The following is a 17,690-nucleotide window of genomic DNA, read 5'->3' as shown; positions in this document are numbered from 1 at the left end:
TCTCTCTCTGCCCCTCCCCCGTTCATGCTCTGTCTCTCTCTGTCCCAAAAATAAATAAAAAAACGTTGAAAAAAAAAAATTAAAAAAAAAAAAAAAAGCCTAAACATTTTGTAAGTGGCCTAACCTAGCCTAGGTCCCTGGTCCCCTTAAGCAGAGTCGAGGGCAAATGCAACTGTTAGAATTCTGTTTTTACTCGTTTGGTAATTTTCCACGGCCCCCGTGTTGGCCCTCTGGTATGCCAAGGCATCTCTTTAGCCATCCAGTGGTAAGCCAGAAGGCAGCAGACATCTTAAAAGGTCAGCTATTTGGCACGATCTTGGGGGCAAGAAAACCTTAATGATGTCCAGAGACCCTTGGTAACGTGTCTCATGGTCCCCAGTGATGCTGATGGCATCATTTGTCACAAAATAATGTGACTGCCATTACTAGTTATTATTCCCCCTGGAAAGGTGGGTCAGGGCGTGGAGGCTGTGGGAGGCTTGCTTTCCCAGGAGGGAAAGCTTATGCTTATGTGCAAAGCTTATGAAGTACAATGCTTATGAAGGTGGGGCGGGGCTCCCGACTTGAGCCTGCTTCAGTATGTTTCTCGTTAGATGTATCTAATCCAAGTTAAATTGGGAAAATTAAGGTAGGGGAGCAGACGTTTCATGAACTGCTCAATTTATTGTTCCCGGAGAAGGCATTTTTCCCGAGGATTAATTAGTCTCCTAAATATCAGAAATAGCAAATTACCCGCTGAACGTTCTATCCTAATTAGCTAATGAGTGAATAGGCTAAAAATCTTACCAGAGTATGTAGCCATTTATTGTTTTTTTAAGAAAATTGATTTATTGTTTAATTTACATCCAAGTTAGTTAGCATATAGTGCAACAATGATTTCAGGAGTAGATTCCTCAATGCCCCTGACCCATTTAGCCCATCCCCCCCACACCCCCTCCAGTAACCCTCTGTTTGTCCTCTATATTGAAGCGTCTCTTATGTTTTGTCCCCCTCCTTGTTTTTATATTATTTTTGCTTCCCTTCCCTTATGCTCATCTTTTTTTGTATCTTAAATTCCTCTTATGAGTGAAGTCAGATGATATTTGTCTTTCTCTGACTAATTTCGCCTAGCATAATACCCGCTTGTTCCATCTACATAGTTGCAAATTGTAGCCATTTATTCTTAAAGTTTTATTTTATTTTTCCAACTTAAAAAAGTAATACATGCTTTTTTTAAATTTTAAAACTAAGGAAAATTTTAAAAATGAGGGGAATACAAAGCAGAAACTTATTTCCTATGGTCCTGTTAGCAAAGATGATCATTTTTTAGCATGGCAGAGGATTTCTAGGCAATATGTACGTATGTGTTTTTTAATTAATTATTTTACGCTGATCGGAACCCGCTATGCCTATTGAATCAGAAGTTGGTTCACAGAGCTGCTTCCATGCATCAGGTTTAGGTAACTGTCACCCTCAGTTCCAGGGCCCCTCAGGAGGAGCAGGGATCCAGTGGGACCACAGTGCAGGACCAAGGAGGCTCTCCATACAGTCTGCATTTAAGTTTCTTTCCCCAAACTGCCCTTGGGTGGAAGTGCCCTTGTGGGTGTGTGTGGGTCAGATCAGATTTCATGCTGCTCGATGAGCCTAACACACATGGTCCCTTCTAATAGGCTGGTGTCTTCTGCGCTCTAGGCCAGCGTATTCACCTATCTCCCGCTGACGTATCCCAGACGTGGGCTGACGGTGTTATTTCCCTTAGAGACAGAAAGCTGTGCCCACGAGACCATGGTTCCCGGCTCAACGGAGTCAGCAGAGCCATCCTTCATCACCTCCTGGTGGATGGAGTTATTAGATTAGTTCCAGAGAATAACCCAAAGAACCCAAAGTCATGCCCCTAGACAGGGCTTTCCAGTTGCAAAGGTGGCCTGTCTGTCCATCCCTTCATTTTCTGATCCAAGTGTGGGAAACGGCAAAAGCCACCCTCTCAGATTCCCCACTGATTAGACGTTCTGGGTGTTGAGGTGAAGCTGCATTTTGTAGTCAGAAGTTGGATAATTAAGTGACATTCTTCTTCACTCTCCCCAGAAGCGGCATAGAAGGAGGCCCAGGGACATTGTTGGTGTCTGAGTTCACAGGCAGAGGCTGCACCCCGGGCCCCTGAAAATTGACACGAAACCTGCATTGCTGGCCACGTAGCCTGTGCTTCCATCCCCTGCGCCCCGTTCCCTAGGCACACGATACGAGGGTGGTAGTCACCTCATCTGTGCCCCCGGAAGCAGCGGTGGAAGGAGGCTTTGGAGCCCTGAGTTCCCAGGAACCCATCCAAGCCCCCCTCCTCCGATGGGTGGGCGAGGCTTTAACTGGCCTGTGGAGGTTCTGTGGGACTGGACTTGAAAATGGACTCTCTAGGCTTTGGGACAGCTCAAATCAGGGGAGCACGTTGAGCTCCCGAAAAGCCATGAGTAGCCGTTGAGTGGGCTTGCAAAACCCATGGTCCCAAGGCATGTAGGGTTGCTGTAGGGCTAGACAGCTTAAGCCTGAAGGGGACAGGAGGGGGAGGAGGAGCTCAAAAGGGGACAGGGATCAGTCCAGCACAATTAACTAGAACAGGTAGCACTCGTGCTTTCAGACTCTGGTTGCAGCTTTGGGCAGAAGTAGATAGAAATATTTAAAGGGAAAAGACTGATACGAGCTTTGGGTTTTTTGGTTTTTGGTTTTGCCCCCTTGATTTCTTTTTTTTTTTTTTTTAAATTTTTTTTAACGTTTATTTATTTTTGAGACAGAGAGAGACAGAGCATGAACGGGGGAGGGGCAGAGAGAGGGAGACACAGAATCCGAAACAGGCTCCGGGCTCCGAGCCGTCAGCACAGAGCCCGACGCGGGGCTCGAACTCACGGACGGCGAGATCATGACCTGAGCCGAGGTCGGCCGCTTCACTGACTGAGCCACCCAGGCGCCCCTTGCCCTCTCGATTTCTATTTGCCTATCTTGGATTTATCTTTCCTTATTCCCCCCTTCCCCCCCTTTTTTTTTTAACTTGTGTCACTTTATTTTAGGGATTTTTAAAGATAAATAGTACGTCATCAAATTATTTATAAAAATGGATCATCTGTTACTTTTAATAAGGACGTTTAAAAATCATTTCTGGGGTGTTTCTTTTTCTTTTCCAAAGCTGTAGAGTCCTATAGCTGACAACCTTTTTATATTACCTTATTTCATACTATTGTTTCATACTATTATCACTTATTTCATGCTATTGTTTTCATATTTCATATTATTTCATACTATTGTTTTCTCATATCTATTTATTTGTGTATGTGTGAGAGAAAATGTGCTGTTTGCTATGAAGAAATGCTTTGTTTTCTCGTCTGCAAAGATATAGATGATAGATGATGTAGAATTTGGCTGCCGCTCATTCAACACTGCAGTGTTTTTCAGCCTGTATTTATCTAACTTTCAAAGACAAAACCAAAAACATATATTTGTGCCCATGGAAATCACATCATTTCGCGCTTTCTGTAGCTCTTGCCTTTCTTTTTGATTCTCCGGTATTTTGTTCTGGAATAAGGAACCCTGCATTCTGCGAGTGAATGTTTTTAGGATTATACGCCAGCTCACTTCTCCTCCTTTCAACCATGACCAATGCGGGGTTTAGCCCATGGTATTCATCATAGAGGCCAAGCGTCCATATTGAGTTGCTCAAAGATGTTTCCTGTTCCCGGCAGTGTTTTTTCAAGTCTCTGCTCTGGGCCCCTTTTAAGTCTTTTTCTGATCAAAGTGGTTGGGTGAACTCCTCCTGGGTTCGGCTTTATGGAGGATATTTATCTTCAGTTTTCAGAGCTGCCGTGTACTCCCCACCTCCCCCATTTTGGAACTTTCGTTGACATTTTAAAGGAACTTAGAGGAGGGATCGCTTGACATTTTCTATCACTCTGCCTTATTTTCAGCTGAATGGGAAATAATATTTATTCTCCACGCCGATGTCCGCGAGCTTGGGAACACTGGAATGGGCACTATGGGGAGAGGAATGGGGGGAGAGGAGCCAAGTAAATCAAAATGCGCTGTATTTCTTCGTGACTTCTGCAATTCCCTTGGACCATTCTTAGAACTGTATCTTCAAGGAGCAGTAGCTCCCTTTTCTCATTCTTCCCTGTCTCACTGCAGGTCTTCACTGGCATTTTCATGGCAGAAATGTGCCTAAAAATCATTGCGCTCGATCCCTACAACTACTTCCGCCGAGGCTGGAACATTTTTGACAGCATCGTCGCTCTTCTGAGTTTTGCAGATGTGATGAACAGTGTGGTTGTAGGAAAACAAAGTCCTCTGTTTTTCCATTCCTTAAGAGTGGTAAGGCACTTACTGTTGTATTTTACTGAAATGCCTTAGCTGCCAGGGTTGACGAGAGTCTTGAGTGAGTTCAGTGGCTATTTTGCACTCAACTTGAACTCCTCTTGCCTTAACCAGAGACTCAAAACTGTGCTCCTCCTGCCACCCAGATTTTGCATATTCTTGGGAGTCCGCGGGGGTCTCCTCCCAGCTGAACCCCTACCTCCCCACTCCCAAGATGATGGTTTAGGCAAGCAGGTGCAGTGTTGTGTCTTCTGGTGTCAGGATTCTGCTCCTTGATTAGCGTACCACCCCTCCCTCCATCTCTTCCCCACCACCCACCCCTGAGCTCTGAGCCAGGCACCATCACATCTGGGCTCACCAAGGGGGGGTGAAGACCGACAGGCACGAGGTTCCACCTCACGGCTTCCAGTGCCACATTCCCATGCTGTCATCTCGGCCCTCCGTCTACTGCCCGTGGAGGCATGCTGGTGACCTTTGCAGAGGCACCTGATAGGAGCTGACCCGAAGGAGGGCTGAAAGGTGAGGAAAAGTACTGTCTTCAAGGAGTCTGGCATCTAGAGACGAGACAAGGCAGGGCCAGAAATGACCATGAGGCAAAGTAGAGAATGTGACAGACCCCATGAGAAGTATGGATAGAAAGCTACAGAGAGACCACATCTAACAGGGGAAGCAGGAAGCCAGAAAAGGTGGCCTTTTGTCCCCTTCCAGAGATTTGCTTTTTATTTTGGCAAGGATGAGACTTCCAGGAGTAAGACATTTGCCCCAGTTACAGAAGGTGTACATTTTATACTTGGGATATGTTAGGCGATCACACTGCCCAAAGTCATGTATCATTTTAGGCTGCTCTCCTGAAGTTTTATTGGTGCTCAGATGAGCAAAGTTACATTTGCTTTACGATTGTTTAGGCTTATTACAGCCATGCTCTGACGGGAGGGACTCTGTGGAGTTGTCTATATGAGAACAGAACCGTGATTTCCCCCATCTACCCTCTGGGGACACAGCGCTGATCCTTCTCTTGGGCCATAAGTCTTACTGACCTGAAATGTTTCTCCCAAATAGTTGATAGGATTGTACTTTGGAATGAAACCCATTGGTTTACATTGGAAGTGGATGTAGGAAATGACCTATGAACGTAGTTGCCACGTTGTCTCCTACAGGGTCTACAAGGTTCCAGGGAAAAAATGTTCTTTTTGGAAAAAGTGTGTGTGTTTTGAGTAGCTGATTGCTTTTTCTCTCCTGGGTACAAAATGTCATATTACTCTCATCACTGTTAGACAGTTTAGATTCAGACTTGTGACCTGAATTATGTAAAGCAGGAATTAGCAGTTTTTTTTCTGTAAAAGGCCAGATGGTAAATATTTTCAGCATTATAGGCTATGTGGTCTCTGTCGAAATCATTCAACTCTGCTGTTATAGCACAGAAGTAGCCACAGACATTTGAGAAGAAATGGACGTGACTGTGTTCCGATAGAATTTTACTTACAAGTGTGGACATTTGAACTTCATACAGTTCTCATGTGTGATGAAATACCCTTCTTTTGATTATTGTCTAACCATTTAAAAATGTAAAATATTCTAAGCCCTTAGGCCATACCAAAACAGGCATTGGCTGGATTTGGTCCTTGGGCCAGACTTTTTTGACTCTGGGTATAGTATTCTATAGTATTCTATAGTATAGAATTCCAAAACATTTCATTTTATGCAACAGACACGTATGCTTAATTCCACCATCATGACTCCAAAGTATCATTTAACAAAAATCAGAACAAAATATTTCTTTTTTTAAATTTATTTAAATTCTAGTTAGTTAACATAGAGTGTATATTGGTTTCAGGAGTAGAATTTAGTGATTCATCACTTGCATATATCCCAGTGCCCATCCCAACAAGTGCCCTCCTTAATACCCGTCACCCATCTAGCCTATCCCCCTACCCACTTCCCCTCCAGCAACCCTTAGTTTGTTCTCTGTAGAATATTTCCATTTTTTTAAACTTTTTAAATTTTTATTTATTTTTGAGAGAGAGAGAGAGAGAGAGAGAGAGAGCGAGAGAGAGACAGCGTGAGCAGGGGAGGGCAGAGGGAGAGGGAGACACAGAATCCGAAGTGGGCTCCAGGCTCTGAGCTGTCAGCACAGAGCCTGACGCGGGGCTCCAACCAACGAACCGTGAGATCATGACCTGAGCCGAAGTCGGACACTTAACTGACTGAGCCACCCAGGCGCCCCAAATATTTCCATTTTTAAAACAAAAAGTAAATATGGGTGTTAGCATAGGACAAGGAGTTGATGACTATGTTTAGGATGGATTTGGCTTTGAAAAGATTTTTGATAATCATAAATGCTGTGCTTTGGGAACGTGTCATTTACTGCGTAGCTGAACAGATGGCATTTGTCTTTTAACAGGCTTTTCTTCCACTTTTGTTTATTGTCTGTTTCTACAGCTAAGGGTTTTCAAGTTAGCCAAATCCTGGCCGACTTTAAACACACTGATAAAGATAATTGGTCACTCCGTCGGAGCCCTGGGAAACCTGACCGTGGTCCTGGCCATTGTGGTCTTCATTTTCTCAGTTGTTGGCATGCAGCTTTTTGGCTCTAAATTCAATTCTGTAAGGAATAACACCAAATCCTGTGGCCCTACAGTCCCATGTTTACGACGCTGGCACATGGGGGACTTCTACCGTTCCTTTCTGGTGGTATTCCGCATCCTCTGTGGGGAATGGATCGAAAACATGTGGGAATGTATGCAAGAAACTAGTAAACCACTGTGCGTCGTCGTCTTTCTGTTGATCATGGTGATAGGAAAACTCGTGGTGAGTGTCTTATATCTTTTTTTTTTTTAATGTATGGACTGAACGGATGCATTACCTTCTTTTGCAATGCTTCGCTAGTCATTATTACTCTTCATATAAAATTATGCATGTAATGTTATATGATATTAAAATATGCATTTGAATTTGACTTGAGGAAATTATTATAAGCATGAAACAAAACCTCCTTGTCACACAGCGCTCATGTTGATGGATGCCTCCATATCTATTCTACTACAGGCGATTATGCTAAGATAATTGTATTCTCTTTGTCCATGAATGGCTGAGGTAGGGATGTGTGACTTAATTTGGGCAATAAGATGTAAAGGGATATCTAGTAAGGAAGATTTCTTGGTCTTAAAAAAAAAAAAAAAAAAAAGGATGACCTAAAAAAAAAAAAAATGGTCCCTTTACTTTCCCTGGGCCTTGTTATTAAAGACTGATTCATCTCAGAGCTGCAAACATTATCCAAGCAGGAGAAGAGCCAGCCTAACACAAAGTTGTTAGGAAGATAGAGGGAAAAGGTGGAACGAACCTATCTTCGTGTTCCCCATGTTTTATTTTTTTATTTTATTTTATTTTTTGAGAGAGAGAGAGAGAACACGCACATGTGTGCAAGCAGGGGAGGGACAGAGTGGGAGAAAGAGAGAATCCCAAGCTTGGGACGGGGCTTGATCTCACAACTGTGAGATCGTGACCTGAGCTGAAATCAAGAGTCAGACGCTTAACCAACTGAGCCACCCAGACACCCCATCCCCTTGTTTTATTTTCAAGTGTCTTGTGTTACATTTTCTCATTGTGTAAGTTACCTTGAGTCTATTACCTGCAGCCGGAAACATAGACACTATTAGCTAGTTGGGTACCCAGTAAAGATATGAAGAGACAAGAGACACACAGGACATCTGACCACAAGGTCTTGAGAATCAAGTTGGGGCTATCGTGCAAATATAATGAACCATCCTCATGAACACCATTGCTTCATCCTATGTACGAGATCAGCGGTGTTAGAAAGACAGTAAGTGATACAAAAGTTTCGGAACAGGGTATCACCAATGGGAGTGGGAACGGAGTGTTAACAAAGGATGTGTGGAAGATACAGTACTTGAGAAGGGTACTCAAGAGGCAAGGAGGTGGCGCCTGGGCGGCTCAGTCGGTTGAGTGTCCAACTTCAGCTCAGGTCATGATCTCACGGTTTGTGATTTCAGGCCCCACGTCACTCTCGCTGCTGTCAGCCCAGAGAGTGCTTCGGATCCTCTGTCCCCCTCTCTCTCTGCCCCTCCCCTGCTTACACTCTCTCTCTCTCTCCAAAAAAAAAAAAAAAAAATTATAAAAAAAAAAAGAGGCAAGGTGGACTTAGCAAAGAGAGGAAAGCTTGAGCAAAGATCCACAGTTGGGAATTCTTACGGTGAAGCTGAGGGAGAGTGACGAGACCCATTCGAGCTCATGAGATACGCCTCCCCGAAGGCAGTCTATTTTTGAGTGGGTGACAGCCACAAAGGCGCTTGAGGAGGTAAAGATGATGAATGGGAGGCTGTGTAAGTGTCAGCAAAAAAACCCCAAGTAGGAGGCTGATGAGATGATCTGAATTTAAATTGATCCAAGCTTCAACAGAAGAGTCGCAGATTCGCAGATTCGATTCCAACCCCTCCGGCTCAGTCCCAATACTTTGTTGTGGTTCAGGCAACAGGACCTAAAAAGCCTGCCCAAAGCACATCCTCTCTCAAACTGTACCAACAGGAGAGGACTCCACGGCAGTATGAGACATCAGACCCATATCCCTGTGGGCAATTCCAGGAAAACCAAGGTCAGGATTTGACGGATCCCCAAGGAATATACATGGCCACACAGCTCTGCTTTACCGTGGCCAGGGTTTACAACATCTGTTGCTTGTATGTAGACAAGCCAGCCTTGGGCTGTTTGCACCATTTCCCTTCCGTTTTTCTTTTACCTTGCTCTCTTCCTCAATTTTTCTCCTCTTATTCATTTTATAGGTAAACTTTTTTATAGGCAAATACCAGAAGGACATAGAACTCTCATTTGAGTTAGTTTTGGGTCTTGGGGGAGAAGTTGCTCCGGAAACCTACTGTATCTTCCCATCTGCTAAACTTCCTATTCCCCTTGTGTCTCCCCTCCCCTCGCCCCGCCCCAGGTACTCAACCTCTTCATTGCCTTGCTGCTCAATTCCTTCAGTAATGAGGAGAGGGATGGAAGCTTGGTTGGAGAGGCCAAAAAAACCAAAGTCCAGTTAGCCCTGGATCGGTTCCACCGGGCTTTTTGCTTTGTAATCCATACTCTTGTGCGTTTTTGTCACACGTGGTGCAGGAGGCAAACGTTACCGCAGCAAAAAGAGGTGTCGGGAGGCCCTCCTGCCAAAAGCAAAGACATCATTCCACTGGTCGCAGGGGTGAAAAGGGGCTCGGAGACCTGGGAGGAGTTCGGTGTAGTCACGTCTGCACCAAAGACCTTGAGTGTAGAGCATGACCGGACTTGGTTGGCCCCACTTGCAGAGGAAGAGGATGATTTTGAATCTTCTGGCAAAATCAATGCACAGTGCGTTGCACCACCTGAGGCTGGAAAACAGGTACGAAGCTTCATACGTAGACGTAGAGGTCACACGAAGGTAGAGCTGCCATGGGGCACTGGTGGCCCGCCCTGTTCTGAGCACCATGCGGTATTTGCGTGCACATCCTAGCGCCGGTTCGAATCGTGCTCCCGCACGTACGGAGGTGGAGAGATGGCAGAGGAGTCCAGAGGGGAGCGAGATCAGAGTGGGCCAGGGTGACAGGGGAATCAAGTGACTGTGGTTGAGCCCTAAAAGAAGCGTAACGTTTGGATTAGCTGAAAGGTGGGAAGTGAACTGAACAGCACAGAAAAGGAGACGGTGGTGAGAACAAACGCAGTCTCTGAAGGGACCAGTAGGCGAGGAGTGGTGGGAGATGAGGCTGTCAGGGAGTGGCAGGGAGCTGAGCGCCCTAAATAAACAACTACAGGCTTCATTCTGGATGCAGCTGGGCTGTCTCAATATTCCTGAGTTTTCCACAGTGGTTGTAGCATATTGCATTCCCATTAGCAATCACTGTAATCATTCTAACGGGTTTGTGGTGGTATCTCATTGTGGTTTCAAGTTTCATGTCACTGATAAATAATGATATTGCATAATATATCTTCATTGGTAAAGTATCTATTGTCCATCTTTATTTCTTATTATTGAGTTGTAAGAGTCTATTACATATTTGGATACAAGTCCTTTGATAGGTATAACACTGCACATATTTTCTAACTGCCTGTGGTTCATCTTTTATTTTCTTCCCGGTATCTTTCAGTGAGCAGAGATTTTTAATTTTGGTGAAGTATCACTGATCAATATTATTCCTATGGTTCATGGGTTTTCATTCCATTCTAAGAAATCTTTGTATAACCCAAAACTGGACATATTTTCCCATATGTTTTCTTTGAGAATTTTACAGGTTTAACTCTCAGGTTCAGGTCTATGATCCATTTCAACTTAATTCTTGTGTATGATATGAGTTGAGTCATTTTTTCCTGTATATATGAGTGATTATAGTACCGTATTTTGAAAAGACTGTTCTTATCCCACTGAATCAACTTGGTATCTTTGTCAAAGATCAAATTGGCTCTACCTGTTAATATTTTTATGTTATTGTAAATGTAATTTTTAAAATTTTAGTTTCTGAATGTTCGGTATTAGTACATGGATATAAATAGGCTTTTGTGTTTTGATTTTGTATCTATCCTGCAGTGTTGGTAAACTGACTTATTAATTCCAATAGCTTTTTTGTAGTTTCCTTAGGATTTTCTAGGCATATAAGTATTTCATCTGTAAATAAAAACTTCTTTTTTTTTATGTGGGCTTTTTTTTTCTTGCCTTATTCCATTGGTTAGAACCTTTGGTATAATGTTGAATAGGAATCATGGGAATGTATTCCTTGCCTTGCTCCTGGTCTTAGTTAGAAACATAAAGTCTTTTCCCATTAAGTAAGATCTTAGGGGAGGAAGTTCCCTTCATTCCATTTGCCAAGAGGTTTTATTTTTCTTTGAAATTATGAATGTATATCGATTTTTCTGAAATACTTTTCCCATATTTATTGGGATAATCATTTTTAACATTTATTTTGGATGCTAAATCACTTAGGCATTCCTTGGATTATCCCTATTCGGGCATGGTATGTTATTGTCCTCTTATGTCTATTTGCATCCAACTGGCTAGTATTTTGTTAAAGATTTTGCATCCCTAGGTTTTTCCCTTATAATGTGTCAGCCTAGTTTTGGTATCAGATCAACATGGGCCTCCTTATAATATGATTACCACCGTAGTATTAGCTAACACCTCCATCATGTCACATAATTATTTCTTTATTGTGGTAAGAATATTTAAGGTTTACTCTCTTAGCAACTTTCAAGTATATACCATAGTATTATTAATTATAATCACAACACTGTACATCATATCCTTATTCATCCTCTAACTGAAAGTTTGTATTTTGGGACCAACAACTACCCACTCCCCCCACCCCCCACCCCCCAGCCCCTGTTAACTACCATTCTGTTCTCTGTCTCTGCAAATCTGGCTTTTTTAGATTTCACACGTAAGTGATACCATGCTGTATTTGTCTTTCTCTGACTTGTTTCACTTGAGCATGATGTCCTGGGGTCCATCCAAATATTATCGGTTATAATTGAGGCTAGAACATTGTGTGTATTGTTTCAAATATTCTGTTCTTTTCTCTCTTCTCCTTCTGGTATTCCCATTACATGTATGTTTCACCTATGTAGGTGCCCCACAGGTCTTAAGGATTCTGTTCCTTTTTTTCCCCATATTTTTTCTCTTTGTCTTTCAGGTTTGGAGATGTTTACTGAGATAGCCTCAAGCTCAGAGATTGTTTCCTCAGCTGTATCCAGTCTACTAACAGGCCCATCAGTGACATTCTTTATTTCTCTTACAATGTGTTAGATCTCTAGCATTTTTTAAATCCTTTCTGAGAATTTTCATCTCTCTTGCTCAATTTGCCTGTGTGTTCTTGCATGCTGTCTACTCTGTCCATTAGAGCCCTGAGTATTTTAATCATAGCCGTTTTAAATTCCTGGTCTGACAGTTCCAACAACACTGCCATATTGAGACTGGTTCTGATGCTTGCCTGTCTCTTCAACCTATATTTTTTGCCTTTTAGTATGCCTTCTATTTGTTCTTCAGAATCAGACATGATGTGCTGGGTAGATGGAAATGCTCTAAATGGGCCTTTATCAATGTGTTGGTGAGGTTTGAGGGGAATGAAGAAGCTCTGTGGTCCTATGATTAGGTCTCAGTCTTTTAGTGAGCCTGTGCTTCTGGACCGTGAACAGTGCTCCTCAGTGTGGCTAGCGTGAGCTAGAGTCGGGTATTTCCCACCCCCGGGTCAGCTAGGTCCTGATAAAACCCCAGCAGGTTAGGCTCTGGTTAGTTTCTCTTGAGGGAAGGGCTTGTTAAGAATAGAATTCTCTAGCATGTTTCAAAATGGTTCCTTTTACTCTCCCCCTGCTGGAAGCAAGTGTGGATTTTTCTCCTGTGTTTACTGTGAGAACCTGGTAGAGGTCTAAGAGTTAAAACTCACAAACGTGTGGGGGCCTCTGTTGACTGGGTCTCCTAGGACTTTTATCTCTTAGACTTGTCCACACTGAGCCTCCAGCAGTTTGTCAATTACAGTTTAGGCTTCCCTCCTCGGGGACTGATTCCCACGGAGGATTTTGCTCCTGGGCTTCCGCTTTGGTACATTGTGATTCTCTGTATTATCCTGTCTTTCTCTCCAACTTGGGGGACAATAATTTGCCCTGGACTTATTTCTCTTATGGCTCTAAGAAGAGTTATTGGTTTTCCAGTTCGTTTAGCTTTTCACATGTTAGGATGGAGTGGAGACTTCCAGGCCTTCTTACATGTCAGACCAGAAACTGGAAGAGAGAGAGAGAGAGAGAGAGACAAAGCATAAACAGGGGAGGAGCAGAGGGAGAGGGAGACACAGAATCGGAAGCAGGCTCCAGGCTCTGAGCTGTCAGCACAGAGCCCGATGTGGGGCTCAGACTCACAAACCCTGAGATCATGACCTGAGCGGAAGTCACTTAAGCGACTGAGCCACACAAGAGCCCCTCTGTGAGAAGTTTATAAATTACAAATTAAATCTATTTACTTTGTTATAGGAATTACAGGGCTATTCTGATGTTCTGTTTCTTCTTGTGGCTGTTTTGGTAGTTTTTGTATTTCTAGGAATATGTCCTTTTTTTGAAGTTATCTGATTTGTTAACATATAGTTAATCATAATATTTCCTTGGAATCCTTTTGGTTTCTATAAGGTTGATAGCAATGTCCCCTCTTGTTCCTGATTTTAGCAATTGGATCTTTCATTTTCTCTTGGTCAGTCTTATTAAAGTTTTGTCAATTTTGTTGATCTTTTAAAATAATCAACTTTTGGTTTTGTTGATTATATCTATTATTTTCTGAATCTCTGCTCAAATATTTACTGTATGCTTATTTATGCTTGTTTTGAGTTAGTTTTCTCTTCCTCTCCCAGTGCCTTCAGGTGGAAGGTTAGGTTATTGATTTGAGATGTTTTTTAATTGTAGGTATTTAAAGCTATAAATTTCCCTCTAAGTGCTACTTTAGCTGCATGTATCCAACAAATTTTGGCATATAATATTTTTATTTCCATTTATCTTAAAGTCTTTTATACTTTTAGCCTTAAAGTCTAATATCTTTTGTGATGTTTTCATTTGACTACAAGTCAAATTGGTTGTTTAGGAATGTTTTGTTTAATTTCCACATTGTTGTGATTTTTCAAGTGTCTTTTTGTTCTTCCAATTTTATTTCATTATGATCAGAGAACACAGTCTGTACAATTTCAATACATTTAAATTTATTGAGGCTTGTTTTATGGCCTAGCATATTGTCTATCTTGGAAGTGTTCTGTGTGCATGGGAGAAGAATGTATATTCTGCTGTTTGGAGTTGAGGGTTCCACAGGTGTCTTTTCAGTATAATGGATAGGTCATGTTGTTCGAGTCTTCTATTTCTATCTTCTACTTAGTTGTTATATTCATTTTTGAAAATGGGTTATTGAAGTCTCCAACTATTATTATTGAAGTGTCTATTTCTCCCTTCAATTCTGTCAGTTTTTGCCTCATATATTTTGTGGCTCTTCTGTTAGGTGCATACATGTTTATAAATGTTATATCTTTCTGATACAGTGATTTGTCGTCATTATAAAATGTCCCTCTTTATCTCTAGTAAATTTTTTTCTTTCAAAGTCTGTTTTGTATGATATTAATATAGTTATTACAGCTTTATTCTGGCTTCTGCTTGTATGATAGCTTTTTCCATTCTTTTACTTTCAAACTGTTTGTATCTTTGAATCTAAAACGTCTCTTCTGTAGACAGTACATAATTGGATCTTGTTTTCTTATCCAGTCTAACATTTTCTACCTTTTTCATTAGATTGTTTGACCCATTCACATTTAATATTATTATTGATCCAGTTTATCTACTAATATTTTACTTTTTGTTTTTATAAGTTCCATGTGTTTTTATTCCTCTTTTCCTCCTTTATTGCCTTATTTCGCATTATTTAAGTATTTTCTAATATAACATCTTAATTCCTTTAATGACTTTCACATCATTTTTTGAGTTACTTCCTTATTGATCGCTCTAGGAGCTGCCACATACATCTAACTTCTTCAGAATTGATGTCTGATAAGTTAACTTAGTTCTAATGAGATACAGAAACATGACTCATGTGTAGCTCTGTTCCCTCTCCCACATTTTTGTACTATTTTTATGATACATATTGCATTCATATATGTTAAAAACACAACAATACATTTTTATCGTTGCTTTATATAATTATATGTTTACTAGTGAAGCTGAGAAAAGAAGGAAAACAAGTATCTATTTATAGAGTTTATTAATTTTCTCATTTATCATTTCTAGCTCTCTTCATTTGTTTCTGTGAATGTGAGTTACCTTTAGGTATCATACCCTTACTACAATAAAACTTTGCTCCTGGTTGCCTCTTTGGTATTATTATTGTCACATATATTTTATTTTTATATGTTACATGTCCAAAAATACGTTAATTTTAAACTGTTTCAGACGATTTCTCTTGAAATCAGAAGGGAAGAAAAGAAATACGCATTTTTCTCATCTTTTATAATTACAGACTTACCTTTACCTCCGCTCTTTGCTCTCTTGTGTGTACTTTTACTATCATTTAGGATCACTTCCTTTCAGCCTGAAAGATCTTTTTCAGCATTTTTTTGTAAGGTGGGTCAGCTCGCCAAGAATTTCCTTTTTGTTAATCTGGGAATGTCTTTATTTCACCTTCATTTTTGAAAGATAGTTTTGCTGGATAATAAAATCTTGGTTCACATTTGCTTTTTAATTTCAGCACTCGCGGCATATCATTCCACTGCTTTCTAGTCTCCATTGTTTCTAATAAGAAGTCAGCTGTTAATTTTGTTGGAATCCCATGGTACATGATGAATGGCTTCTTTCTTGCTATTTTCAATATTTCCTCTGTCCTTGGCTTTCAGCATTTTTACTATGGTATATCTATGTTTGGATCCCTTTGTGTTTATCCTATTTTGAGTTTTCTGAGCTTCTTAAAGGTGTCGATTAATATTTTTGGTCAAAATTGGGAAGTCTTCAGCCTTATTCTGCTCCTTTTTCTCTCTCCTTTCTTTGTAGTTGGTGTGCTTAATAGTGTCCTACATTCCTCTGAGTTTCCTTTAGGTTTTCTCTCTTCTTTCTTTCCTGTGCTCTTTGGATTGCACAATCTGTACTGATCCCTCTTCAAGGCCACTGATTCTTTCTTCTGCCAGTTCAGATGTGCTGTTGCTCAACTTAGTGAGTTTTTCATTTCCGTTATTACACATTTCAACTCTAGAATTTTTATTGGTTTTTAAAAAATATTTTTTTTAAGGTTTATTCATTTTTGAGAGACAGAGAGAGACAGAGCATGAGCAGGGAAGGGGCAGAGAGAGAGGGAGACCCAGAATCTGAAGCAGGCTCCAGGCTCTGAGCTGTCAACACAGAGCCTGATGCGGGGCTCAACCTCACAAACCATGAGATCATGACCTGAGCTGAAGTCGGACGCTCAACCGACTGAGCCACGCAGGCACCCCGAATTTTTATTGTTTTTTAAATAACTTTTCTCACTTCATTGATAATCTGTATTTGATTATACATTGTTATCATAGCATCCCTTATTTATTAAATATTGTTAAAAATTCTTTGAACATATTTATACTCGCTGCTTTGTATTCTTTGTTTATTAACTCTGGCATCCAGGCCCTCTCACAGGCAGTATATGTTGTCTGCTTTCTTCCTATGTATGGGTCATACTTTCCTGGGTTTTTTCCCATGTTTTATAATTTCTGTTTAAAACTGGACATTTTAATATATTGTAGCGGACCTGGAACTTACTCCCCTTTCTCCTCTCTAGGGATTCTTTGGTGACTTGGTTAGACTATTCTAGTGAAGTCTATTCCCTCCTTTCCCTACCTCCCCTCACCACACACACACACACACACACACACACAAATGTGAAGTCTTTGGTGCCACTTTGGAGGGCACATCCTTGGGTTTGCTGGCCGTCACTGCAGGATGACAGTTATTTTAGTAGGTCTCTCTTTGACTATCTCTTTCCACGATCTCTCTGTTACTCTGTCTGCCATATATGGCGTCACACCCAGATTTTAGGCTCAACTAACTGCTGGCTTAATTGCTCTATTGTTTTTGACGATACCACAGGGCATTGATTGCTCTGCAGTCTGACCTAATTAAATTCAGGTAGGGTTTACTTATTAGGCCAGTCTTGGAGATTTGTTCTGACCCCAGGGAGATTCTTCTCTTCCTCTTCCTCCTCCTCCTCCTCCTCCTTCTTCTTCTTTAAAAAAATATTTATTTATTTAGTTAGTTATTTATTTAGTTATTGGAGGCATGCAAGCCGGGGAGGGGCAGAGAGAAGGGGACAGAGGATCCAAAGTGGGATCTGCGCTGACAGACTGACAGCAGTGAGCCCAGTGTGGGGCTCAAACTCACAAACTGCGAGATCGTGTCCCGAGCCGAGGTCAGATGTTCAACTGACTGAGCCACTCGGGTCCCTCCCCTCCGCCCCCAACCCAGGGAGAGTCTTCTCAGTTGTCTCTTTCCTCGGTTCTCTGTGATGAACTTGCTGACCTGTGGTTTAGTTTGTTGCTGTTTTTTAATTTATTTTTTTATTTTTTAAGATTTACATCCAAATTAGTTAGAGTTGTTGCTTTTCATGAAGAGCTAGCAGTCTCTTCTTCCTTGCTTACCATCAAAATCTCCGTTGTTTTCAAGAATACCCTTAGGCTTGGACTCCCTCACATTGTGTCAGATAAAGTCGGTTCTTTTGTGGAGAGCTTCAAAGTTCTTGTTTCTTCTGGAATGCCTCCTACCATAGACAAAAGCCCTTAGCTACTAATGCAAGTGCTTGGAGGGGCAGTAGTCTCACATCTTCTCAGCTTCCCTCTTTGTAAAAAGAGGGAACC

The 17,690-nt window shown here is 41.5% G+C and overlaps 1 protein-coding gene across 1 annotated transcript in view; it reads left to right on the top strand.

Moving 5' to 3' along the window:
* The window catches only part of SCN11A (sodium voltage-gated channel alpha subunit 11), an 86,490-nt gene that overhangs the window by 32,318 nt on the left and 36,482 nt on the right, over positions 1-17,690 (top strand). The window contains exons 13-15 of the mRNA XM_058729449.1: positions 4,144-4,326; positions 6,769-7,137; positions 9,284-9,715. Coding sequence (XP_058585432.1) covers positions 4,144-4,326; positions 6,769-7,137; positions 9,284-9,715 — 984 coding nt within the window. The remainder of the gene's footprint in view (positions 1-4,143; positions 4,327-6,768; positions 7,138-9,283; positions 9,716-17,690) is intronic.

Source organism: Neofelis nebulosa, chromosome 5, assembly GCF_028018385.1.
Source record: "Neofelis nebulosa isolate mNeoNeb1 chromosome 5, mNeoNeb1.pri, whole genome shotgun sequence".
Taxonomy (NCBI): domain Eukaryota; kingdom Metazoa; phylum Chordata; class Mammalia; order Carnivora; family Felidae; genus Neofelis; species Neofelis nebulosa.
Note: the sequence above shows the minus strand (reverse complement) of the source record. Positions and strands in the feature narration are given on the sequence as shown.